Raw genomic sequence first — 27,525 nt, forward strand, 5'->3', positions numbered from 1 at the left:
AGAGGTGAAGTGCTTTTTATCAGATTTCTGTTTTCTATAATCAGCATTTTATCATATTCCCTTTGATATTTGACACATAGATAAACATGATATGCTGGGGAAGAGTCAATATGACTTTTGTAAAGGGAAAGCATGCCTCGCCAATCTATCAGAGTTCTTTGAGGGGATCAACAAGAATGTGAACAAGGATGATCCAATGGATACAGTGTACTTGGACTTTCAGAAAGCCTTCAACAAGGTCCCTCACCAAAGGCTCTTTGCAAAGTAAGCAGTGATTGGGTAAGAGGAAAGGTCCTCTCATGGATTAGTAACTGGTTAAAAGATAGGAAACAAAGGATAGGAATAAATGGTCAGTTTTCACAGTGGAGATGGGTAAATAGCAGGGTCCTCTAAGGATTTGTACTTGGACCAGTGCTGTTCAACATAATCATAAATGATTTGGAAAGGGGAGTGAACAGTGTGTTGGTGACATTTCAGATAATACAAAATTATCCAAGATCATTAAGTCCAAAGCTGACTGCTAAAAGTTACAAAGGGATCTCACAAACTGGGTAACTGTGCAACAAAATGGCAGATGAAATTAAGTGTTGATCAGTGCAAAGTAATCCACATTGGAAAACATAATTCCCGTCTAAATTAGCTGTTACCACTCAAGAAAGACCTTGGAGTCATTGTAGATAGGTCTCTGAAAACACCTGCTCAGTGTGCAGCAACACTCAAAAAAACAAACAAAATAACCTAACAGAATGTTAGAAAGCATTAGGGAAGGGATAGATTTAAAAAAACAAACCAGAAAATACCATAATTCTACTATATAAATCCCTGGAACACCCACACCTTGAATACTGCATGCAGTTCTGGTCAGCCATTCTCAAAAAAGATATATTAAATTGGAAAGGATATAGAGAAGGGAACAAAAATGATTACGGATATAGAACAGCTTCCATCTGAGGAGAGATTAAAAACACTGGGACTGTTCAGTTTAGAAAAGGGATGACTAAGGGGCAATATGACAGAAATCTATAAAATCATGAATTGTATGGAATAAGTGAATAGGGAAGTGTTACTTGTCCCTTCACTTAACACAGGAACAAGTAGTCACCTAGGCAGCAGTTTTAAAACAAACATAAAGGAACTACTTCTTTATACAATGCACAGTCAACCTGTGGAACTCATTGCCATAGGATGGTTTAAAGCCAAAATATATTTGGATTAAAAAAGAATAGATAATACTCACATCTAGTGCACGGTCTGGCATTTTTCCAGTTTAAATAGCAAAAGCGAGCATGCTTAATAAGTGTGGCAACTGTAACTCTGAAAAAGATTAAGTCCACGTTAAAATCATCCTTGCCATAGGGTGTGCTTAGGGACATTCTCCTTAATTATATCTTTAATTTCTCATAGAGGCACAGGCCTAATTATTTCTTTTCACCATTAGGAAAAATTGAGGGAAACATGATACTGGATTTAAGGCTATTGCTTCATCTTAATAGCTTTTCTTTGAGTAAACTTTACTTTTGTTAATATCTAGAGTCTCAGGAAGATAATGGCCTTGTAAGTCATTAATAGCAGCAACTATTGATTACCATGTCAGATTTCAAAAGTCAAGTCAGAAGGTGGCCAGTTTAGTTTTGATACACACGCTGGAATAATCTCTTTCGTCTGTGCTATGATCTGACTAGCTCTGCTAGTATAAGCTACTCAGAATAGTCTTTGTATGAGAGAGCACCTTATAAATCCCAGGTTTAACTGAATCCTGAGCTGAGACAATTTGGCTCTCCAATAGTTGGATTATTTTCCCCTGCTAAATGACTTGAGCTGTAATGCATTTTCAAACAATACAATACAATATCATACAATTTTTCTACTGCTTTAAATATACATAGATGGAATATTTTAGTACCATGTACTACTTTTTGTATGCCTGACAGAGATTGGGAGAGTTACTATATGAAAAAGTACGCAATACAGTGTACATACACATCATATTACAAAAATATAACACAGGTTATAGTGAAGCTATGTTTCCATTTGCAGAAGTTTTCAATTAAATTACAGTACTAACTCTTTCAATGACTACTTCATTATTAGTGGTGTTTCATTAATATATTACTGTGTATATAAATCATAATTCACTGTTACTCTGTTTCACTTTATAATGAACTGTCCTGCACATGACAGCCTGTCTGGGCATTACTATAGCAGTTCTTCTATACTGTGCTGAGGAAACCTATATCCACATCCTTATAAAGTCCATAGGAATCCTTGCCTCAGCCTGACCCTAGATGGCTATCCTGTTCCCTGAAAAGTTCATTTAGATGTGCATGCATATACAGCACATCCTTTCTTAGGTGCACACTTAATGAGCTTAGCAAAAACCAAAAACATGCCTCCTCTATCCTACTGCACATGCTCAGAGCCTAGTTTTCAAATGCTCACAAATCAGTCAAATCAAAACCAATTTCTTATGGACTAAGACCATGCACTGCTCCTTGGTGAAGACTATTTAAATACCAGATTCAGTCTTCCGCTCCAGCAATAAGATTGCTTTTAAAAATGTTTGCTCGGACTTTCCAGAAAAAATCATTTTAGGGCAAAAATGAAAACTGAAAAAAAAAAATGGAAAAATTTAGCCCAAGAGGAGAGCGGTTTAGGAAATCAAGAGCAACTGTAAGAGGGTTGTTATAATGGAAAGTATTATGCCACCTAATTATATGGTAACCAGCCTTCTCTTATAACAATTTGTTCATCTGCACCTAACGTAATGCTAAATGATAATGTATATCATATTTATTATTTGTTTTTAAATCTGTCATGAATTAGAGATCCCCGTTCAAAAGTTTAAAAAATAGGTCAGTACAACATTTTGAATAGACTTGTAAGAAAAACTGATTTACAAATAACTAGATAAATAGCTTGGAGCCTGATTTTAAATAAAACAAGGCAACTTGTGTAACTTGTAGTACTACAAATCCTTTATCATGGAACTGGACTTTGAGACCCACTCCCCCAAACAAATGATATTTTAAATGTCTATTGAAAACATAAGAGCTAACCTTACAACAATGTTAGGATGTCTTCTTCTATGTATAATAAATTATGAAAGAGTCATATGTCACAATCTGAAAAATCAACAATGTCTCCAAATGCCATTTGTGATTACCAGAACAGCTCTTGGTCTAGTCAGGTATTTAAAGTCTGGTTCCTTTTCACATGATCTACTAGTCATTCTTACTATTAATACTCAGCACAATAGGACTATAGCCAGTTGATTAGGATATGCTTCTATTGCATAATTCTTTAAAGGGAATGAGTATACTATAAATTAAATGATGACACTAGGTTACAAGAAATTCTAATTAGCTCAATAAAAATGAAAAAAAGCACCTTAAAGATATGAAACTGTTCAAGTAGGCAACAAGAGTATGAATTCACTTTAGCCACTTAATGCCATATTTTCAAAGGAACCCCCTAAATTGTAGCAGCAAAATTTGCAAGAGCATCTGTCTGCATGCATAACATTGGCAATTGAGTACATAAATGCCCATCTGATCACACAGTGCACGCATGTCAGTCCCATACATGGAATGAAGTCCCTACTTTTAGCTATCTTGCCATTTTATTCCAGGAAGATAAACTCATAGTGTATCTATTCTGCTATGACATCCTGACCACCTTCCAGCAGAGACCAAAACAAAATCAATCAGTTCCCTTTTCTCCTGCAGTGAAATACTGTGAGATTTTAGGTGACAACAATGCATCTGTAACTTATGAATGAAAAGTTTGACCAGCACTACTGTTTTGCAGTAACAGTGGATGTGCCATTATTACCATGTGCACTTCCATGCAGTGTCCCTCAGTCAACTCCCCAAACTGAACCCTCCTCCCGCAACCCACTCCCCGCTCTTCAATTACCCAATTTCCCACTATCATTGTGGCTGATGTGTCACGGAGCAATATACAGTCATTTACTTCTGGGGGCATTTTGTGCCAAATAATAAAAAATTCTGCACACAATATTTTAAAATTCTGCAAATTTTATTTGTCAAAATAACACTACATAATCACACTAGTTTCAATTATTTTAGTAATTTATTTCAAAATACCTGTCAGCAAGTATGTCTGTAACAATACAGACACACACAAAAATTTCCCCAGGAGTAGAGAGTTAAAGAAACCCCTGTGACATTGCACTCCACAATATTTTATGGAAATATGCTTATGAGTGTGAATATAATAGAACTAGAATATGCTTCATGCAAAAGGTCTCTTGTAAGGCATCATTACAAAGTTTATGATCTACTGAGTGTGTTCATCCTATGTGTTTGCATGTATTATTTCTATGTCTGAAGATAGGAAAATAAAATATAAACTTGTATTACTGATGTAAATCCATTAAGTGGAAGCCATTAAGGGTGCTTCAGAATCAATGACCTGTAAATGGCTCTGTTTACTTGCAAACCTTCCTAGGTACGTGTGGGCCAGCTCTGTAAGGATGGAGGCTGGGGTCTCACAGGACATGTGAACATATCACCTGATACTGGAATTCATCTTAAACCTGGTGCTTTTCCATTTAAAAGGAAGGGTGAGGACCCAGAGAGACAAAAGATTCCCGCCTTGTGCCAAAACTATAAAAGGGGGTGGAAAAGAACAAAGGTGGCTGCCAGTCATGAGAACACCCCTAATTTCCACTAAGATGTCTGCTGGAACTAACAAGGACTGTACCAGGGGAAAGGATTGGGCTTAGCTAGGAAGGAGTCTAGTCCGTGAAAGAAGCTTATTGGAACCTCTCTGAGGGTGAGATTTTACCTGTAAACAGTTTCTTGGGGGGGGAGCAAACAGCTATGCATATCTCTCTATCAGTGATATAGAGCAGCGGTTCTCAAAGCCGGTCTGCTGCTTGTTCAGGGAAAGCCCCTGGTGGGCCGGACCGGTTTGTTTACCTGCCGCATCCGCAGGTTCGGCCCATCGTGGCTCCCACTAGCTGCGGTTCGCCGCTCCAGGCCAATGGGGGCTGCGGGAAGTGGCGCGGGACAAGGGACATGCTGGCCACCCTTCCCGCAGCCCCCATTGGCCTGGAGCAATGAACTGCGGCCAGTGGGAGCCGCGATCGGCGGAACCTGCGGACGCGGCAGGTAAACAAACTGGCCCGGCACACCAGGGGCTTTCCCTGAACAAGCGGCGGACCAGCTTTGAGAACCACTGATATAGAGGGCAAACAATTTGTGAGTTTACCCTGTATAAGCTTCATACAGAGTAAACAGATTTATTTGGTGTTTGGATCTCATTGGGAACTGGGTGTCTGAGTGTTGGACATAGGTGACCTGCTGAGCAGTTTTTGGTCAAAGTCTGCAGCTTTGGGGGTGTGGACCAGACCTGGGTCTGTGTTGCACCAGGCTAGCATGTCTGGGTCAACAAGGCAGGGTTCTGGAATCCCAAGCTGGCCGGGAAAACGGGCTCAGAGGTAACTTCAGGTGACAGTCCCAAGGGGGTCTCTGTGACCAAACCTGTCACAATCACCCTATTACAATCCAGTTCCTGTTTCTCTGCCTCCTCCCCACTAGAAACTAGCCGCTGGGGCCCCCTTGCCCAGATACCCGCACTCCCTCCCCCCCCAGATCCCAGACACCTGCCTCCTCTCTCCACCAGAGCCCAGCTGTGCCCGCCCCCAGCCCAGACACCCTCCCCCCTGTTCCCCGAGCCCAGGTATCCAGAGGGAGAAACAGCCTGATGCTCGGTCCCAGGCTTGCATGGAGTTTCCTGTGTGCCACCGTCTCCTTCCTCAGGGTGTGCTGGGCCCTGCAGCTGCCAGGAACCCTCTAGCTCCCTGCCCCACTCCCGCAGCAGTGTCTTCTATGTGTGAGCTGGGCTCTGCCAGGTCCAGCAGCCCCTAGCTATTGCCAGCAGGAGAGTGGGGTGGGGGGAGAGAAAACCTTTTGTAGTGGTAAACACCCATTTTTTCATGGTTTGTGTGTATAAAAAGATCTTCTGTACTTTCCACAGTGTGCATCCGATGAAGTGAGCTGTAGCTCACGAAAGCTTATGCTCAAATAAATTGGTTAGTCTCTAAGGTGCCACAAGTACTCCTTTTCTTTTTGCGAATACAGACTAACACGGCTGTTACTCTGAAATCTGTGAAGTCCAGGACCTGTGCTAGTGGGGGAGAGATTGGGTGGGAGTAGTAGACAGGCTGAGACCCATTATTCCCCTTCTAGCGCTATGGAACTTGCCTGGAAAGATAATACAGTTTCAGGCTGTTCTGCCTATTCCATAGAGCCCCCAGTCCTTGCTCACATGTCCCAGCCTTTATAAAAATAGGGATCGAGGCCAGAATGAAAGGCTTCCATGAAAATTGCCAGAGAAGCAGAATTTGCTCTGCTAAGGAAGGTTCTCTTATGTGGTGGATGCTCATCTGATCACTTGTGAATTGAGTCTGGATGCTAATGTGATCTTAATAGGTGATTTCTTGGATTTCTAATGACTCCATTGATGGTAAATGCACTTGAGCAACCTTAATTATAAGTTAACAAGTTTTTAAAATGTGGGAATACAGATGTGAAGACAGGATGACTCCCACACACAGTCTGCTCTGCCATCTCTCTCCTACTGCACCAGTGTAAGGCCAATGTCAGTGAGATCAAAATGGGATCTGTTATTGCTGTATACAGAAGGCATGAGTCACCATTTCTGTCAAGCTCACATGACAGTGAATTTGTACACTAATCACAGATGAATTTGTACACTAATCACTTGAGCTCCCATAGATACAATACTTTGTCAGCATTGGGTAGGAAACAGTCAAATGACATGTTATTTGCTGAGGGGAGGACAATAGAAACAGAAGCTGAGGAGACACTGAGCCTCTGTCATCTGAAGTGAATGAACTCAGTGGAATGCTAGCAGAAAACAAGAGTTTCTGATGGACCCAGGAGAGGGAAAATAGTAAACAAAAAATAAATAATGTTGATAACTGGCTTACACATGACTCCCGTGACTACAACTGACAATACTAATGCAACACTAGTATTTTTAAACCAACCTGTTAAATTGTGTCTATGCAGACCTCTGGAATACAAGCTCTGAAAAATACATTCTTTGAACATGATGCAGGAAGCACTAATTCATCTTTTATTGAATTTGCAGGTAACACTGAGGAGCTCTGAAACTGCAACAGTAACAGACCTCATTTTCCCCGATAAATTTTTTTTAAATTTTTTATTTGTAAAAGATTTTGTGCTCACATTATGGATAAAATTCAGCCCGAATGTACGTCAAAGTCAGTGGAGTTGCACTGCTCACACCAGCGCTGCGTTTGGAACTCTGTTCTGCTTCCAAATATTGGCTGGGTGCAACTTTATTTTAAATCTATTGTTATCTGCTGCTAATAATGAAAAAATAATCATGGGAAATTCCCAATGAATGTTAGTTTAAACAAATGTTTATCAAGGCAGGATCACTGCCTGCTTCTATCTAAATAACCACATTCTTCACTTATCCTTATCCATACTATAATGTACAATGAAAATGGCATTAACTTTTTACATGTTGCTACCCTATTCTACCATGGAAACATTTCTATATAGTTGAAGTGCTTGAGAGCAGTGAGCCCCTATATAAACTCTTTAGTGGGGAATTGACATGCCATAAAGGGATTTCTCACTGTGGTAGGTAGAAACAGAGCAAGAAGACTCCAAAGAGGTACTGTACTGCATAAAGGCAAAGCAGAATGACAGTAAGTTTACACACTCCTTCTGAAGCTGCTGATCAGTGAAACTGCCAACCCCAGCTTTTGTTCATATAAACATAGGAAGACAGTTCCTATAACAAACTTGCCCCAATGTGCCCTGCAGGGATTCATGTTGCAATTCTTTATTGATCCGTGTTAGGCATTACTCTGCCAGCTTGTAACCCTGCAGTAAGGTAACTCTGTATAAAGAAGCATTTAGCAAGAGAACTACAATAGCTCATCTTTCCACATGCTGTATCTACCAAACACATGGGGAACATTTTGCAGATATGCAACTGACAAAATAGCTAAATCTGACTTTTTTATTTTTTTCACAATTACTATATGGACAATGGGCCAGATCTGGGGCCCTGCTAAAGCTTCATTGTGCATCTCCTGAAGCTGCTTGCTGTCAGTTACACGACAGGACTGTCCCAGCATTTAGTAGCCCAAAGATCAGGAGGCCATAAAGGTAGCTCAGTAGCACCCCTTACTGTGGAGTACTGTCCCTTCTCTCAGCACAGGAAGCACGGGTGCAGAATGACATGAACCTGAAGCAAGGACCAGGGACAGAGCTCAGAGCTTCCCTGTAGATATGTCTATACTGTAATGTAAGCCTATCCTTGAGCCTGGGCTCAAGCCTAACCCCCACTGCATCTACACTGCAATTGTACTACCCCGGGGCTTGGATCCAGGGTCCCAGGACCTGTCTGCAGGGCTGGAGGGTCTGAGCTTGAGTTAAGCCAGGACCTATTGCTTTGCACTGTAGATGCAGCCCCACTTGAGTCAGGTCCCAGAAGTCAGCAGCAAATATCCCACAATTCCATGAGACAACTTTCTTATATCCTCTGTATCCCAACAACTTCCTTATACCCCTCTGCAATCCACTCTTCTGAAAATGGAAGACACACCACCTTCGTGAATGGCAACCGCTCAGGTCAGCATTAACCCATTCTCTTCTGATCATCCATCAGCAAGCGCACTATCAGAGAGCCTCCTGGGTTTGCAATGGAGAGCTAACCAATCAAGCCTTTTGCAAAGTGAGCTGCTTCCTGGTAACATGTAGGGTGGGCAGTAAAGTTTTTCGACAGTGCACCATGGTCCTAGGGATAGAATGACCACATTTCAGGGGCGGGGATGGAAGGGCACTAAGGACTTCCGGATATGGCTACTTTGACTAGGGTCTGTGCACTGCAGTGTGGACGCCAGAGCCCTAGCTTCAAGCATGGGTTAGAAAAGACTTAATATAAGGTAGAAATACTATGTAGATGCTCAAACTCAGGGTTCCCTAACACAGTCAGCTGACTTGAGTCCCATTAACCTTGGGCTTACTTTTCAGTGTAGACAAATCGCCTGTGGAAGAGCAGGCTAGCTATTCCTGAGAGGCGGGCAGGCAGGGGGACTGAGGCTGGACATACAGTTTAGGGAGCCATAAAGAGGGATTAGGCAAGGACTAGATAATTGGGGCAGGGTTTATTTTGAAGTGGGGTAAACAACCAAGGAATAGGATGTGGTAAGGCGATGTGAGAGAACTTAAGGCACGCAGGACAAATATATTTGTTCCCAGTGTAACAGTATACTGAGGAGAAGCATATTTGTCCTTATGATCCTAAGGATAAAATTGTAACAGAAGATAGAACAGTCTATAGTGCAAGTCTATCCTTTTATGCATTTACATTACTTGGAAAGCGGAAGTACCCACACAGATGCATGTGCACACGTGCACACACACATGTTCATATTTGAAAATAAAACCAGAGCCCTCCTCACAGCTGTATGATTGGTCCTTTGGTTTTGGGCTCAGAGGATGGAAGGGAATTCTGAGAGCCAGTTAAGCTCCAGTGAAAAGCCTCTGAACCATTAACCTACTGAACCATTAAACTACAGTAAAGTAAAATTGTTTTATGCCAAGTTGGAATCAGACTGAAAAGTATGTATTTTCTATTCATACATATGAAATATGTCGTGACAGTTATTTAGTTAGGGTCATGCAAGTTCAGCAGCTACAGAGGATGGAAACAAAGGCATCCAGTGTAACACTACATCAGTTCTTTGAAATCTCAGGTCATGTGGGCATGCTTAAGAAAATCTTCTAAAGTAGATTTTACAATAATCAACTCATCACTGGCATGCTGGTCTAAAGGCATAAGCCAGCACTGGAGAGGGGTTAGAAATAAGGTTAGACGGAATACACTTTCAGGTCTGGGTGGTCTTGTCAAATCATTATCAGACCTTCCTAGAGACAGTTTGCAATGATAACATGTATGTTTTTATTTTATTTTGTTACATAATGTGAATACATTTTAATGGTTGACAGCAGTGACCACACTGAACAGTACTGTTCCAAAATTTCTAGTGCCATTCATTTACAAGAACCCTTTTAAAGTTTAATCTTGTAAAAACAAAGAAAACATTTTTGTCCATATAATCAGAATTTAATTTGCCTAGATTTGAATGCAGAGTAGTCCGTGCAGTCTCTTTAAAATTGCACGTAAAAATTTCTCCTGTTGTTTAAAAGGAGGGGCTCTTCCCTGCTGCATGGTGCTCAGTACAATAATAAAAGATAAACAACAGGCATGTCTGTTTGTGGAAAATATCTGAAAAATGGAAACAGGCATTGGGGCTGACAGCTAAAAGCAATAGGCTGGATTGTAACTTTACAATCTACCCTGAGCATGCTGCACTGCCCCAGGAGAAGAGCACTGAATGAATTGTGATTCAGAGGCTACCAATTCCTCTTCTGCAGCCCCAAATTTCTGGTGGATGAGTAATAAACTACTTCTCTCCTTTTCATGTAAACAGTTTGTTCCCCTTCCTTCGTTACAAGCCAGCTACTTTGGCCTGTGAGCAGGGGAGGGAGGGATAGACCCAAGACTTCTCCTACTCCCTGCCCTTCTTCACCACCCTGCCCGCTTATTTGCTCACAGAGGCAATCAGCTGTTGCTCCCCCTCCCCTGTGGCCAGCTAGAATCACAATATAAGCAGAGGTATAAGGGTGTGGGGAGAACCTTGCTCCCAGTTCAGACGAGTAAGGGTTACGACAATCATCCCCACAGTAAACAACCCTGAACCCCCACTGATCCTGGGATTGCTCCATCAGCCCAGTTTGTAACAGTATTCATTAAATATTACTTGCAATGGAGCTCAGAGTTACCTTTGTTTCCTTATTGATTAACTGATACGGTAACATTTTTCAAGCTAAAAAACAATGGTGCCCTGTGCAGTCCAAATTAATCTCTGATGCTGCTCCCTGTTCCAAGGGAATACTCTCCTGGTGGCAGTTGTGAATCACTACTGCCCTCCACATCATTCCCCCACAGCCAATTGGAATATGTGGCAAGAAGTTTTAAAAAGTTGCAACGTGATTCAGCCTCTGTGGGCTGAAAGCTCCATTTATCCCCAAAAATATGTCACCATCCTACCCCATAAAAATCAGTGACAGAGGGATCCCTCCTAGCAGCTCTCTGGGGGGTGGGAGGGTTCTGATACAATTAGACTGCGTAAGCAGAGATTGGAAAGTCGTTCTGTCACTTTGAAACTATAAGGACCCTTTCCTTTTCCCACCAGGATCTTTGCAAAAGAATTACTATAGTCCAGGATTGTAGGAATTTTTGCAGGTTGCACAACCTCGTAAGAGGGAGAGGAATGAATCTAGCACAGGGAATTGTGTGGTATGTGGGAGGCAGAGAGCTAAGTTACATGGGCTCTAATCCCCCTGAATATACTTGCAACTCCCTGTCATAGAGCAAGAGATGGAGGGTGCCCTGGTACAGCAGGCCAGCCTTTTCCCTGAAAAAGTTTGCCTTTTATGGAGCCAGCATCCAGAAAGCAGCCCAGAAAACCACGGGTATATTTTGGCTGTCACAGTCTCACACTTACTGTACATACAAAAGTATACATCAAAACTGTTTCAAGACTCTGCTACTTACTGGAATGCTTTTAACCACAGAGGAAACATCTATGTCTGACAAAGTAAAGTGAACCATTAATTACCTGAAAACACTGGAGTTGATATTTGCTACCCAATCATGGTCAACTCACAATGTATGCAGGCAATGGATGTAAAATGTCTTTGTACATTATTATATGAGGCTAAGATTTCTGAGAAGGAAAAAAATACTTATTTACTAGGTCCACTATCTCCCTTTATAAATTAGTTAATACTGAGAATACTTTTTATCTAAGTAGAAATAGCAGCTCCATTAAAATACCTTTCCCACCCAAATTCAAACCACAATACTTGAATCTTTGCCAAACTGTTTGGCATATTGCTAGACAATACTAAAGCTCTGCACTGTTTTCTAGCACTGGTCTGCCACTCCTTTGTACTTTTCTCTTTCCAAATATTTGCTCAGGACTTCTTCTATTACAGTATTTTTTATCTCTTTCTGCAGACAAATAACTCAAGCTATATTTAACTGAACAACTTTTTTCCTGAGTATAAATGGTACTGTTATTGTTTGCAGTTGAACCTATAAATAATGCAAAAAACGCTAGTTAGTACATATAAAGATCCCCCATATCCAAAAGATTTTAAATTTTCATAAATCAAACAAAACAAAAAGATTTTTGCAGTCAGAACTGCAGGAAAAGAACCTTATCTCTAAGCCCCCTCAGACCTTGTAGTGTTAGGCTGGGTAGGTATGGGAGGCTGTCATGGAGAAAATCCTGTTGTTGCAAGAAATGATGATTTAATATCCAGGTCTATTTCCTTTGACTCAATATTGAACCAATGCCACAGCATGAGGTATTAAAGTGCACCTGTCCTTTATACAAGACATAAAAACAAGGTCCTGGCAACTTGTAGTCATTAAAAAACTCAAGTTTCAGAGTAACAGCCGTGTTAGTCTGTATTCGCAAAAAGAAAAGGAGTACTTGAGGCACCTTAGAGACTAACCAAGGCATTTTTGTGTGTGTGTGATTAAGAATATCAGCTTTGATGTCTTGGCCAAATTTTAAATATGGATAGCTACCTTCTACCTTTCCTTGCAGTTATAAGTGGCTCAAGCATTCGAAACTGCTGTATGCAGTTGTTGCACACTGTTAAACAATTGCCATGTTCCAGCCCAGAGGTAGCCTCATTTCAGTGATGGCTGAAGTGTTGTTTTTTTTTATTTAACTTGTATAATTCATTAGTTAGCATGAAAAGATTTTTGAATTGTGAAACTAGGACATCTGTCACTGTGGGGAAGTGGTGGGGAAATCGTGTAGTGTGTTTTTGACAGCTGTGGGAGTGTGGTCACAGGAAAGGTGACTACTTGTTTTCCCTAATCTTTAGCTTTCCAGCCACCCACCCCATGTCCTTCCAAATTCTCTCTCTCTTTCCTAGCATGCTCCATCTTCTTCTCTAGCTACAAATATTCCCTCCCTACTTGTTCCTCAGCCCCTACCTTCAGTGCAATTGGCACTCAGCTACAGAGGTTGGATCCTGCCAGAAACGACCCGTATCTGTTGATAGTGGGTAGGGGCACAATTTAAAGGTTCGGTTGCCCCTGGAACAGTTTGAATCATGACTCCCCTCCCCGCAGACAGTCCCCCTCTTATCCTCAGTCTCCCCTCCCAGAAAGCAGCGACCCCTCCCTGCAGCTCCCAGCTGTTGCTCCTGCCTCTCTGCCTGGAGTGCAGCTTGCTGGCTCCAGCAGCTGCCATGCTGGGAGGCAGCCTGGCCGCACTATGTAACCAAGTGGGGCTGGCAAACCATGTCAGAGATCTGGGGGGATGGGGAGGACATGACCCTGCGTGTGTCCCCCACAGGCATTGCCTCTCCCTCCTGCTCTACCAACTCCTAGCTGTGCCTTTGCCAGGTTTGAATGGAGCTCTCTCTCTCTCTCTCTCTGCAGGTCACATCTTCACGGAATTTGTGATACCACCATACAGTGGATTATGCAGTGTCTTGTCTAACATTGTATATAGCTTAGCACAGTAGCTGGACCAATTTGGGGATGTAGCAGCTGGCAGAAAGGAAGATGCTGGGTTTGGTTCTAGCACAGGCAAAGCTGTGCCAGCAGAAACAGAGAGCAAGTAGGGAGACAGTGAGAAAGGGACAGGGAGAAGGTAACCAAAGAGACACCTGGTCACTCCTAGCAAAATAAGAACGGCACCCTGATTTCACTAGAACTAGGCAGGTCGGTGAGGACAGTTCTTCATCATTGGGACATCTTATCACCGACACTATTTAAAGCTGGAAATTTCATTGGAGTTTATAGGAGTTGAGACCCAAATCCCATTGCAATTACATAGTATTTGCACACTTCACTCCCTTAGGCTCCATTGAAGTTCCTGGTTTAATTCTATAAAGCACTCTTTGGCTACACAAATGCAAGAGCAGATCAAAAGGGTGCTTGTACATACATGAACACACACACTTTTTTACTCAGGATCACTCACTCTCATTTCTGTTTGTGGTGCTGCAGAGGTATTGCTATATTTGCTCATCCACACAATATGTTATGTGATTATGCAGACTAGCTCACTCTAACCCAGGAAATAGTTGTTCCCTCACTTGGAAGTGACAGCTCAGCTTAATGATAACAAGAAAAATAATAAGAACAGGAAAAGGAGTACTTGTGGCACCTTAGAGACTAACCAATTTATTTGAGCATAAGCTTTCGTGAGCTACAGCTCACTTCATCGGATGCATTCAGTGGAAAATACAGTGGGGAGATTTATATACACAGAGAACATGAAACAATGGGTGTTATCACACACCCTGTAAGGAGAGTGATCAGGTAAGGTGAGCTATTACCAGCAGGAGAGCGGGGGTGGGGGGGGAACCTTTTGTAGTGATAATCAAGGTGGGCCATTTCCAGCAGTTGACAAGAACGTCTGAGGAACAGCGGCGGCGGGGAGGGGAGGGTGTTCTCCTACTGGTTTTTGAATGTTATAATTCTTGACTTCTGATTTGTGTCCACTTATTCTTTTACTACAGGACAGGCCCAACAAAGAAAATAACAGAACGCCACTAGCCATCACCTTCAGCCCCCAACTAAAACCTCTCCAACGCACCATCAAGGATCTACAACCTATCCTGAAGGACGACCCATCACTCTCACAGATCTTGGGAGACAGGCCAGTCCTTGTTTACAGACAGGCCCCCAACCTGAAGCAAATACTCGCCAGCAACCACACACCACACAACAGAACCACTAACCCAGGAACCTATCCTTGCAACAAAGCCCATTGCCAACTGTGTCCACATGTCTATTCAGGGGACACCATCATAGGGCCTAATCACATCAGCCACACTATCAGAGGCTCGTTCACCTACACATCTACCAATGTGATAGATGCCATCATGTGCCAGCAATGCCCCTCTGCCATGTAAATTGGCTAATCTGGACAGTCTCTACGTAAAAGAATAAATGGACAGAAATCAGACGCCAAGAATTATAATATTCATAAACCAGTCGGAGAACACTTCAATCTCTTTGGTCACTCGATTACAGACCTAAATGGGGCAATATTACAAGAAAAAAACTTCAAAAACAGACTCCAAGGAGAGACTGCTGAATTGGAATTAATTTATAAACTGGATACAATTAATTTAGGCTTGAATAAAGACTGGGAATGGATGGGTCATTACACAAAGTAAAACTATTTCCCCATGTTTATTCCCTCCCCTGCCCTCCTCAGACGTTCCTGTCAACTGCTGGAAGTGGCCCACCTTGATTATCACTACAAAAGGTTTTCTTCCCCCGCTTTCCTGCTGGTAATAGCTCACCTTACCTGATCACTCTCCTTACAGTGTGTGTGGTTAACACCCATTGTTTCATATTCTCTGTGTATATAAATCTCCCCACTGTATTTTCCACTGAATGCATCCGATGAAGTGAGCTGTAGCTCACGAAAGCTTATGCTCAAATAAATTGGTTAGTCTCTAAGGTGCCACAAGTACTCCTTTTCTTTTTGCAGATACAGTCTAACACAGCTGTTACTCTAAAACCTGTCATTAAAGAAAAATAATATTAGCTACCAATATGCTTTGTGAAGGGGCCCAAAAATCCAGATGATGGTTTACCAGTCACAGCCCTAAAGGGTTAGCTGTTTCTGTGTAGAGGGACGTTGCACAATGTTACAACGTCCCTCTACACAGAAACACTAAAAAAAGTCAGTGCTCAGACTGATGTTGAGGGCCATAGCAAGGCCCTCCACACCAGTAAAGTAATGCATAGGAAATGTGAGGGAATGGGGCCATGGGCAGAGTGGCTGGAAACTCTATATATGCTGGAGAAAAACTCCTTTTTGGAAGGCCACAGTGAGATATCCATGCAAATCTGGGTTAACTCATATCCAGTGACCTCAATAGCTCAAACAAGGGCACTTCAAGCACTATTCTAAGCCATAGGATGAAGTATTAGCCACAAGGGGAGAGTCAGAGCCACTCAGACTGGCCCCAGCATGAAGATGAATTTCAATTCCTAAACCTGCCACACTCTATTTGGATACCACCTGTATACTTGGACTCCATGGGGATGGAGTGAATTTTCATCCTTATTCCTTAAATGGAATGTTTGTTATGAGGTAGGTTAAACCTTGTTATAACCATAGAATATCAGGGTTAGAAGGGACCTCAGGAGATCATCTAGTCCAACCCCCTGCTCAAAGCAGGACCAATACCCAATTTTTGCCCCAAATCCCTAAGTGGCCCCCTCAAGGATTGAACTCACAACCCTAGGTTTAGCAGGCCAATGCTCAAACCGCTGAGCTATCCTTCCCCCTTGTTTGTTTAAACTCTTTTTGCATCCCATGATTTTGTTTTAATCCTTCTTTCCCTTTTGGTCTGATCTTGCACCCAGTGAAGTCAGAGGCAAACCTCCCATGACCTTCACTGCAGCAGGACTGGTGTTACTTTGTTGTGGTCACTGACATGTGTGCTCTGCCTTCATAAGCTGAGCTAAAGCTGAGTTAAAGCCTCGTTGAAAATGATGTGTGAACATGCCAGTCATTTAAGATAGTTGTAAGAGACAGTTAAGGGGTCACACCTAAAACAAGACAAAATGGAGTCTGTTCAGAAACTAGCACCATGTAGGCAGAGGCTTCCACTGGGTATTGTTCTGACTTGTGTTTGTGTGTGTGCGTGCACGCACGTAAAAGGCTAGCTGGGTATGGGAGGGCCAACAAGAAACTGAAAAGAAAGATTCAGGGGTAAGAGAAACAAAGCCAAGCAGCATCCTGTAAGCAAGCATGGTGTGACCCTGGAGAAGCCTAGAGGAAGGTTCCGGGTCTGATGCTGGAAAACGAGGCTTGGGGTTGTAAGCTAAGAAACTGGTCCTTTTGGTTTTGGTCCCTCCTGCATTCACAGAATCAGGATTTTGTATATTCCTTGTAAATAAGCAAGATTGCATTAAAGAAACTACCAGACTCCATCACCAATTTCTACTCCCAGTTGGAACTTCCCCAGAGCCCCAAACTTTGACTAGCCACTCAGGTCAAATAGGGACAACACATTAATCCAGCACCAAATATATTTCAGGCAGTAATTTTCCAAAAACACTAACCCAGGAACCTATCCTTGCAACAAAGCCCGTTACCAACTGTGTCCACATATCTATTCAGGGGACACCATCATAGGGCCTAATCACATCAGCCACACTATCAGAGGCTCATTCACCTGCACATCTACCAATGTGATAGATGCCATCATGTGCCAGCAATGCCCCTCTGCCATGTACATTGGCCAAATGAGACGGTCTCTACGTAAAAGAATAAATGGACACAAATCAGACGTCAAGAATTATAACATTCAAAAACCAGTTGGAGAACACTTCAATCTCCCTGGTCACTCGACTACAGACCTAAAAGTGGCAATATTACAAGAAAAAAGCTTCAAAAACAGACTCCAATGAGAGACAGCTGAATTGGAATTACTTTGCAAACTGGACACCATTAACTTTGGCTTGAATAAAGATTGGGAGTGGATGTGTCATTACACAAAGTAAAACTATTTCCCCAGGTTTATTTTTCCCCCCTACTGTTCCTCACACAATCTTGTCAACTGCTGGAAATGGCCTATCTTTGTTATTACTACAAAAGGTTCTTTTTGGTTTTTTTCCCCCTCTCCTGCTGGTAATAGCTCACCTTAACTGATCACGCGCGTTATAATGTGCATGATAACACTCATTGTTTCATGTTCTCTGTGTATATATATATATCTTCCTACTGTATTTTCCACTGCATGCATCCAATGAAGTGGGTTTTAGCCCACGAAAGCTTATGCTCAAACAAATTTGTTAGTCTCTAAGGTGCCACAAGTACTCCAGTTCTTCTTCCAGCAACAGTGTTTCTCGAAAGCCTTTGAGAGAGAAAACTCCACTGCACTTACATTTTCTTTCCTCTGCGTTTTTTTCTGGGAGAGCTCTCCCCACCTCTAGCCTTAAGCAATAACAATATAGATGATAAGCTGCAGTTCATTAACTTTCTAACTTTCTCCCACTTTGAGGGTGCATATTGAAATCATTTGTTGGCCTTCTCCCACCCTTCTCAAAATCCATGGATAAAACAAAAACAGCTTTCCCATAGTCCCTTCCATAGAAATTATTTAAGAAATATTTTTTGTTATTGCATTCTATTATTTATATAGTCCATGTGCCTGTGTTGTCATCAATGCTCTTACTTACTTTTATCTTGTGAGAGGTTCTCTTATCTTCAGTGCCCTGGTGTTCTTGTTTCTCATTGAGGACTAGAAACATCTGGAATAAACAGGAACTCCACAGCAATCAAAACTGGAAAATCCTTTTGGCACTAAGGAAAATTCATTTAGTACACAGAGAAATTCCCTTGTAACAATGGATTCTTTACAATATTTCCCCAGCGGCCATATATCTCATCTGCTCACTTACCCAGAATCATGTGTGTCTCAGGAAAACACACCATCACAGGAAGCTTGTTCTATTTGCATATCTTGCAATGCATTAATTCACTTGAAGGATTGCAATACCTAACTTTTTCACTTGTGACCTTTACAGGAAAATCTGAGACGGACTCTGTAGATTCCCCTCACCCTGAAATACTCCTGGCTGTAGACACAGGAACAACACATGCCATGATCATGTTTGAATGTAAAAGTAAAAAAGCAGTTGATAAAAAGTGCTTCAAAGTGACTCTCAGCAAAAAACTTTTTCCCCTCTCACAAAGCGCCTGCTAGCCACCATGATAACATAGAATATTTCTGTAGCATGGTGAGATGGGGAAGGAATGATATTCCGTCATTCACATGGGGGAGTTTAACATGCATATCTGAGTCAAGCAGACTCAAAAAATAGCAACCAAAGATAAGGCTGCCCTTTGAGGGCTTATCAAAAGCTCTGTTTGGATTTTTCCACATGCAAGAATGCAACTAGCCGGCGTCCCAGAGAGTAGAAATTCACTCAATTACTGGATGCTTACTATAGGAACCAAATCTACATAGGTCCCAAGCCTACAAGATCCTCAGCTGGAGTAATTTAGTGCATCTCCTTTGACAACAAAGGCCCAATGCCAATTTATGCCAGCTGAGGTCCTTTGTGTACAGAACTTCTATGGCTTCATTGATAGTGTGGAGGGCTTACAGAATCAGATCTATAGGTGCTGCATTTTACACTACTAAATGGTCTGTCAGTGTTCCCAGCAAAATGTTAATTTTAGCCATTATTTATAACTCAACCATTAAGATTTGTTTCAGGCTGAAACTTGTAATGCAGGGTCACAATTCACCCTGGGCTGAAATCTGTTTTCATCTTACATGGGGAAAAACTGTTTGTTTCAGTTTTAAGAATATGCTATAATCAGTTTAATATGCCAATTCACTTTTCACACTCTTTTACCTAACAACACCTTCATTTTTGAAAGACAATTCTGTCTACACTATTTGATAAGCTTCCACAAATTTGAACAAAAAAGTTTGTTTAGAAAAATATTTGAGTGAACACATGCAAAATGACTCTACACTGGAAATTTCATAAAGATTTTTTGCCAGTGGTGACTAGCTACATGCTTATCACTCACAGTGACCCAATAGGCCATAATCATTCCACTGGATTACTGAACCATGAAGCTAAGTGTCTCTAAACAGAACTTGATGTGTTAGACTGAATTTAGCCACAAATAGCTACATTTAAATAATGTTAAAGATCTGGCTTAAACACACAGAAGCAGCAAAAATAATTAGGACTTAAATGAACATCTGGTGGAGACTGGCCTCTGTCAATCCAAATTTTGCTTCTGAAAAATGAAGGTCAAAATTCTCCACCTGGGGTAGTCTTGTGTTAGGTCCCCAGCTATATTTAGCACTAAAATCCATATTGAAGCCAACGGGAGTACTTGTATGCAAAGTTAAGGTTTGTGGAACTGGCTTCTTAAGTACCATTTTATTTAATATGGATGGGGTACCTAACTTGGTGTCCAAGGTTTAAAATTTTGGCCATGGCTTTTTACAAAAACTGGGAACGCAGAGAAATCTTTCCATATGTTTAATTCCAATGGAAACAGTTAAAAATAAACAGAAATCCCCAGCATGTTTGCAATATGAATATTGCATCATTGTGTTAGTGTATGAGAACCTGAAAGTTAAACAGTAAATTAACTATACAGCAAAAGGTGAAACTGACATTGTCTAAGGTGAGTGAAATGGAAAATGAAAACAAAAGCACAACTAGGGAAAAGTAAACTTCATGTTAAAAATTATTTTCTTTTTATTAATCTAGGGCATTATTTTAACACATATAAAGAATTTGTTTTAAAATTATGATTCTTAATCTAGCTATTTCTTTAATACTGGATGTTATGACTTTTGGGGGTGATTCAGGCCAAGTCACCCTGGTGATTAGTAATACTTCACAATTTCCTGGCTTTTGTAAGTTTTAAATTAAGCCCTTAAAATAAAAGTTGAGGAATTCCATACATGCTAATTAAACTCTCCCAGCTTCAGAGAGATGATCCTTCTTTTTCAGCAATCTATTAACCATTTTCCCACTCTGCCTCTACAGGTAGCTGTCCTAACCTAACACTTTTCAAAGGAGTTGAAATGGATTTTCCCATTTCTGTTCCCAAATCTCTGTTTATAACTTTCAAATGTTAGCAGATATGGAGGGTTTTTGTGGATAAATAAGATATAAAGAGAGCCAGATTCTGATCTCATTTACAGTGGTCTATGGCACCAATTCAGCAAAACACTTTGGCACATGCTTAATTTTAAGAATGTGAACACTTCTATTGAAGCATTAAGCCCCAGTCCTGTAATCAGATCATCATGGGTGGACCCTTGCACTTACGAAGTGAGAGCCCTGATTTTTTTTTAATTTGGAGCTTTTATACACATTGGATTTATATCGCTAAATACAAGATAGAACAATCCTCTTCTGAAAGGCTTTACTCAATCAATGGAGACAGTGAATATTGTTAATTTTCTACAGTAGCACCTCGCTAAAGCAGCAAGTACACATTTACATTCCTATTTTTTTCAGATCCTTATTTCTTCAAAAGAAAAATGTACTTTATCACTTTTAATTTGGGGTGGCTAAAGCAGATCTTTGGCAATTGAAGGCTATGTTCAACTGAAATGTAAAAACAGCCAAGGGCAAACTTCAATTTGGTTCATTTTACCTATTTTGTTCCAGATGTCTGATAGAAAAAAAGTGCTTTTCTCAGATTATGGTATGTCATTTTAACGCATACTCTGATGTTATCTTGAGATACCTATATGACATGCCCTTTTGAAATTAATTCAGGAAGATCATATCAATGAACGCTTTACTGTTCATCTGCAAACTGTTTACAAGCATGAGCTTTAAAGCATAACACTGCACCTGAAATTCTGACCAAATAAATATTGGAATTATACAGCAGAATAGCAAAATGTGCCTTGACACAGACCTAAAAATGTTCATGTCCATTTTTAACCCTTCTGCACTAATCACAGCTTTTGTTTGTCATAGCTGTAAAACCTATGACAGTAACAATCAAGTTGATATGGGAGCTTAAGTTAATTAGATGTTCAAAGTCTTCTTTGCAGCAAAGAGCACACCATTAGAGTTGGCTGATTACTGAGACTGATAAATTATGGCTGTGAGCCAGATGGCTGCTTATGTTGTTGCTTCCTTTCCAAACAATTGATATAGGTAAAGAAGTTGGAGCTCCTCCTGGAATTAGCAAAAAATACACATAGAAAGAAACTGAGATATGTTAAAAAAAAACCAACCTACAAGTTTATGAATTAAAAGATTTTGTTAATATTTAGAAAGCTTAGCCTGTATTTTTTTCATATCTCTTGATATGGGGGAGCAGAGATTGTGAAAATGAACATACAGCCCTAAATCTGAACCTAATCCTAACTTTCTCTGATCAAGACTACTTGTGGCACCTTAGAGACTAACCAATTTATTAGAGCATGAGCTTTCGTGAGCTACAGCTCACTTCATCGGATGCATACCGTGGAAACTACAGTAGACATTATATACACACAGAGACCATGAAACAATACCCCCTCCCACCCCACTGTCCTGCTGGTAATAGCTTATCTAAAGTGATCATCAAGTTGGGCCATTTCCAGCACAAATCCAGGTTCTCTCACTCCCTCACCCCCCTCCAAAAACCACACACACAAACTCACTCTCCTGCTGGTAATAGCTTATCAAAAGTGACCATTCTCCCTACAATGTGCATGATAATCAAGGTGGGACATTTCCAGCACAAATCCAGGTTTTCTCACCCACCCCCCCCACCCCCATACACACACAAACTCACTCTCCTGCTGGTAATAGCTTATCTAAAGTGATCATTAAGTTGGGCCATTTCCAGCACAAATCCAGGTTTTCTCACCCTCTGCCCCCCGCCACAAACTCACTCTCCTGTGGGTAATAGCCCATCCAAAGTGACCACTCTCTTCACAATGTGTATGATAATCAAGGTGGGCCATTTCCTGCACAAATCCAGGTTCTCTCACCCCCTCACCCCCCTCCAAAAACCACACACACAAACTCAATCTCCTGCTAGTAATAGCTTATCCAAAGTGACCACTCTCCCTACAATGTGCATGGTAATCAAGGTGGGTCATTTCCAGCACAGATCCAGGCTTTCTCACACCCCCCCCCCGCGGGAACACACACACACACACACACATAAACTCACTCTCCTGCTGGCAATAGCTCATCCAAACTGACCACTCTCCAAGTTTAAATCCAAGTTTAACCGGAACGTCTGGGGAGGGGGGGGTAAGAAAAAGCAAGGGGAAATAGGCTACCTTGCATAATGACTTAGCCACTCCCAGTCTCTATTTAAGCCTAAATTAATAGTATCCAATTTGCAAATGAATTCCAATTCAGCAGTTTCTCGCTGGAGTCTGGATTTGATTTGATTTCAACAATTTCCATCCCACCATCAACCTCAGCCTGATCCAGTCCACACAAGAGATCCACTTCCTGGACACTACAGTGCTAATAAACAATGGTCACATAAACACCACCCTATACCGGAAACCTACTGACCGCTATTCCTACCTACATGCCTCCAGCTTTCACCCCGACCACACCACACGATCCATCGTCTACAGCCAAGCTCTGCAATACAACCGCATCTGCTCCAACCCCTCAGACAGAGGCAAACACCGACAAGATCTCTATCAAGCATTCTTACAATTACAATACCCACCTGCGGAAGTGAAGAAACAGATTGATAGAGCCAGAAGAGTTCCCAGAAGTCACCTACTACAGGACAGGCCTAACAAAGAAAATAACAGAACGCCACTAGCCGTCACCTTCAGCCCCCAACTAAAACCCCTCCAATGCATTATTAAGGATCTACAACCTATCCTGAAGGATGACCCAACACTCTCACAAATCTTGGGAGACAGGCCAGTCCTTGCCTACAGACAGCCCCGCAACCTGAAGCAAATACTCACCAACAACCACATACCACACAACAGAACCACTAGCCCAGGAACCTATCCTTGCAACAAAGCCCGTTGCCAACTGTGCCCACATATCTATTCAGGGGACACCATCACAGGGCCTAATAACATCAGCCACACTATCAGAGGCTCATTCACCTGCACATCCACCAATGTGATATATGCCATCATGTGCCAGCAATGCCCCTCTGCCATTTACATTGGTCAAACTGGACAGTCTCTACGTAAAAGAATAAATGGACACAAATCAGATGTCAAGAATTATAACATTCATAAACCAGTCGGAGAACACTTCAATCTCTCTGGTCACGCAATCACCGACATGAAGGTCACTATCTTACAACAAAAAAACTTCAAATGCAGACTCCAGCAAGAAACTGCTGAATTGGAATTCATTTGCAAATTGGATACTATTAATTTAGGCTTAAATAGAGACTGGGAGTGGCTAAGTCATTATACAAGGTAGCCTATTTCCCCTTGCTTTTTCCTCCCGCCCCAGATGTTCTGGTTAAACTTGGATTTAAACTTGGAGAGTGGTCAGTTTGGATGAGCTATTGCCAGCAGGAGAGTGAGTTTATGTGTGTCTGTGTTCCCCGGGGGGGGGGGGGGGGTGAGAAAGCCTGGATCTGTGCTGGAAATGACCCACCTTGATTACCATGCACATTGTAGGGAGAGTGGTCACTTTGGATAAGCTATTACTAGCAGGAGATTGAGTTTGTGTGTGTGGTTTTTGGAGGGGGGTGAGGGGGTGAGAGAACCTGGATTTGTGCAGGAAATGGCCCACCTTGATTATCATACACATTGTGAAGAGAGTGGTCACTTTGGATGGGCTATTACCCACAGGAGAGTGAGTTTGTGTGTGTGGGGGGGGGCGGAGGGTGAGAAAACCTGGATTTGTGCTGGAAATGGCCCAACTTAATGATCACTTTAGATAAGCTATTACCAGCAGGAGAGTGAGTTTGTGTGTGTATGGGGGTGGGGGGGGTGAAAAAACCTGGATTTGTACTGGAAATGTCCCACCTTGATTATCATGCACATTGTAGGGAGAGTGGTCACTTTGGATAAGCTATTACCAGCAGGAGAGTGAGTTTGTGTGTGTGGTTTTTGGAGGGGGGTGAGGGAGTGAGAGAACCTGGATTTGTGCTGGAAATGACCCACCTTTATTATCATACACATTGTGAAGAGAGTGGTCACTTTGGATGGGCTATTACCAGCAGGAGAGTGAGTTTGTGGGGGGGGGGCGGAGGGTGAGAAAACCTGGATTTGTGCTGGAAATGGCCCAACTTGATGATCACTTTAGATAAACTATTACCAGCAGGACAGTGGGGTGGGAGGGGGTATTGTTTCATGGTCTCTGTGTGTATATAATGTCTACTGCAGTTTCCACGGTATGCATCCGATGAAGTGAGCTGTAGCTCACGAAAGCTCATGCTCAAATAAATTGGTTCGTCTCTAAGGTGCCACAAGTACTCCTTTTCTTTTTGCAAAGACAGACTAACACGGCTGTTACTCTGAAACCTTTCTCTGATCAGTAGACACAGCTAGTAACACATGTAAAGGGATGGAAGAACTTACTAGTTGTTTCCTTCTTCAGAAAGATAGCTACTGTTTGTTTCTCTCTCTGTTTGCATGCATCACTTCTCATCCAACTATTCAGCTGATTCCTATTGTCACAGTCAGTACAGTGATTACCTGGGAGCTGTGGTCATGATGCAATGTCAGCATTCTAAAGCTAGCCCCTAGTGTGCTGAGCCAGCACGGCCCAGCTGTCCTTTATCACTGCAATGTCTGTTTGCCTACAGTTCAGATAGCTGTGCATCCAGATGTGTCACAATACGTCTCCAAGCAAATACTGCACTTTAACAAGACAGACTGGACAGGCATCTTCCTTTCAAGACCACTTCATATTTTATTCAACAAAATGGGATTTTAGAAATTGTTGACCTTCACGCAGGCCTCAGAAGTAACTTTATGGAGAGCAGCATGCTTTTGCGGCTTATCTGTAAAAGAAGCAGTGTGCATCTGTGGGTTATCTGAATGGCAGTCATAGTCCAAACCTGTGGTATGTGAACCACCAATTGTTGGCAGAGTTCGTGCTGCTAGTCTGTGGAAAGCTGGATGGTTATACAGTGCTGGTTCCTCCTTGTTTCCAGCTGCCAAACTGCATTAACAGAAGCATTAAAATGTAACACTTTCCTAATACAACATTTTCATACAAACAATTATTTTCGCCACAGAGATAGTATTTGATTGATTGCCAATGGGAGGAGGGGTGGGGGAATGGACTATAACTATGAATGGGACATAAGGTGGTCTGACAATGTTTCTCAACCTTTTTGATACAAGAGACCAGCTTGCTGCCTTCCTAGACTGGTGTCAGAGAGATCTCAGGGACCTGCAACAGTCCATGGACGGGTCATTGAGAAACATCAGTCTATGAAAAAACGAGGAGTACTTGTGGCACCTTAGAGACTAACAAATTATTGGGCATAAGCTTTCGTGGGCTAAAACTCACATTATCAGATGCATGGAGTGGAAAATACAGTAGGAAGATATATATATATATATATACACAGTACATGAAAAGATGGGAGTTGCCTTACCAAGTGGGGAGTCAGTTCTAATGACAGTCTATGAGATAATCTCCTAATTAAGATGTAGTCCACACCAATGGGATAATAATGAGTAAACCTGGAAGTATAATGTACGCAGCAGTGTAATGAATAAGCAGAAACAAATGCTGGGACCAAAATACAGATAAAATATAGTCAAATGGCAAGCCTACCTAATTTTATACTTCACAGAAATGTTAGGTGAGAGATGTCTTGAAGAAAGGAGAGAGTTGATTTGTCTATGACAAGCATTGTGCATCACGGAAAGATATGTACCAAAGCAGAAGCTACTACAAACTCAATTCAGGCTTCTTAGTGTCTTTTCTTACCATCTTCAGAACACTATTATCTTAGGCACTATCAAACGGAGTTGCCAGTCCTGTGGAACTGCGAAAATGCCCTATATATTTCTACAATATCTGTCATATTTTGTGGTGTTGTTTTTGTTGTTTCTTGATCCTTTTAAGCCACAACATGCCAGTAAATTTGATTCTGGGTTATAATTATTTCAAAAAGCACAAGCTTGGGGACTTAGTTAGTATTAACTTCATGGTGTCTGAATCTGTCTCTGAATCTGGTTGAGTTGCATACTTCCCTCCAGTCACTGAGTCAATATCCCTCTGGAATTTTTTAAAGAAAAATAACAGCTATTTTATCAGTTATAATCCCCAAAATGGAAATGTGCTGTAGCAAGGGAAGCAATTGCATCCCCACCTACTGTACATTCAAGCAGTAATTCTGCCATCTGGAGGATTTTTTAAAATGTTCTCCAATCTCAAACAACACTATTTGCTTGAGAATGTATTTAAAAGATGATGGTCATTCTACAATGTCTGGGCTACAGATGACAATTTTGACAGGATACTTCTCTATATTAATACCACATTTTCATATTCTTAAAGAGTTTGATGTTCTCTTGTAGCAAACTCCCATTTATCATCCTTTACAAATTGCAATATAACCTAACAGCTGTGTATGTTGAGTATCTTAAGCTTTCTTTGGTGTTATGATATAGGAGAATGATGTTCAAGAATTATACTTCAATTTAATTCACATTTCATTACCTATTTTTGTCTGTCATTTTCTATGTTCTGAACCTTATTCTAATTAGAGTGAAGACCAGTTAGCACATAAAGCTCCCTGTCTTCCCCTGCTGATCTTCTGATCACCAGAAAAATCTCAAGAACCCCAATTGTTGTTTCCTTCTTAAGCACCCTATTTTATGATGCCCCTTAAAGTGGCTATCAACCTTTAGGATTTAGGACAGGCTCCGGAGGGCCCTGGTGCAAGAATAGGTTAGGGGCCCC

The 27,525-nt window shown here is 41.5% G+C and overlaps 1 protein-coding gene across 7 annotated transcripts in view; it reads right to left on the reverse strand.

Annotated features, from left to right (window-relative positions):
- The window catches only part of TJP1 (tight junction protein 1), a 308,783-nt gene that overhangs the window by 201,962 nt on the left and 79,296 nt on the right, over positions 1 to 27,525 (reverse strand). The window contains exon 2 of one of the 7 annotated variants that reach the window (XM_073303697.2): positions 18,343 to 18,466. The exons of the other annotated variants lie outside the window; for them this stretch is intronic. Coding sequence (XP_073159798.2) covers positions 18,343 to 18,414 — 72 coding nt within the window. The 5' untranslated portion in view covers positions 18,415 to 18,466. The remainder of the gene's footprint in view (positions 1 to 18,342; positions 18,467 to 27,525) is intronic. 7 annotated transcript variants of the gene reach the window in all.

Source organism: Lepidochelys kempii, chromosome 10 (assembly GCF_965140285.1).
Source record: "Lepidochelys kempii isolate rLepKem1 chromosome 10, rLepKem1.hap1, whole genome shotgun sequence".
In the NCBI taxonomy this organism is placed as follows: domain Eukaryota; kingdom Metazoa; phylum Chordata; order Testudines; family Cheloniidae; genus Lepidochelys; species Lepidochelys kempii.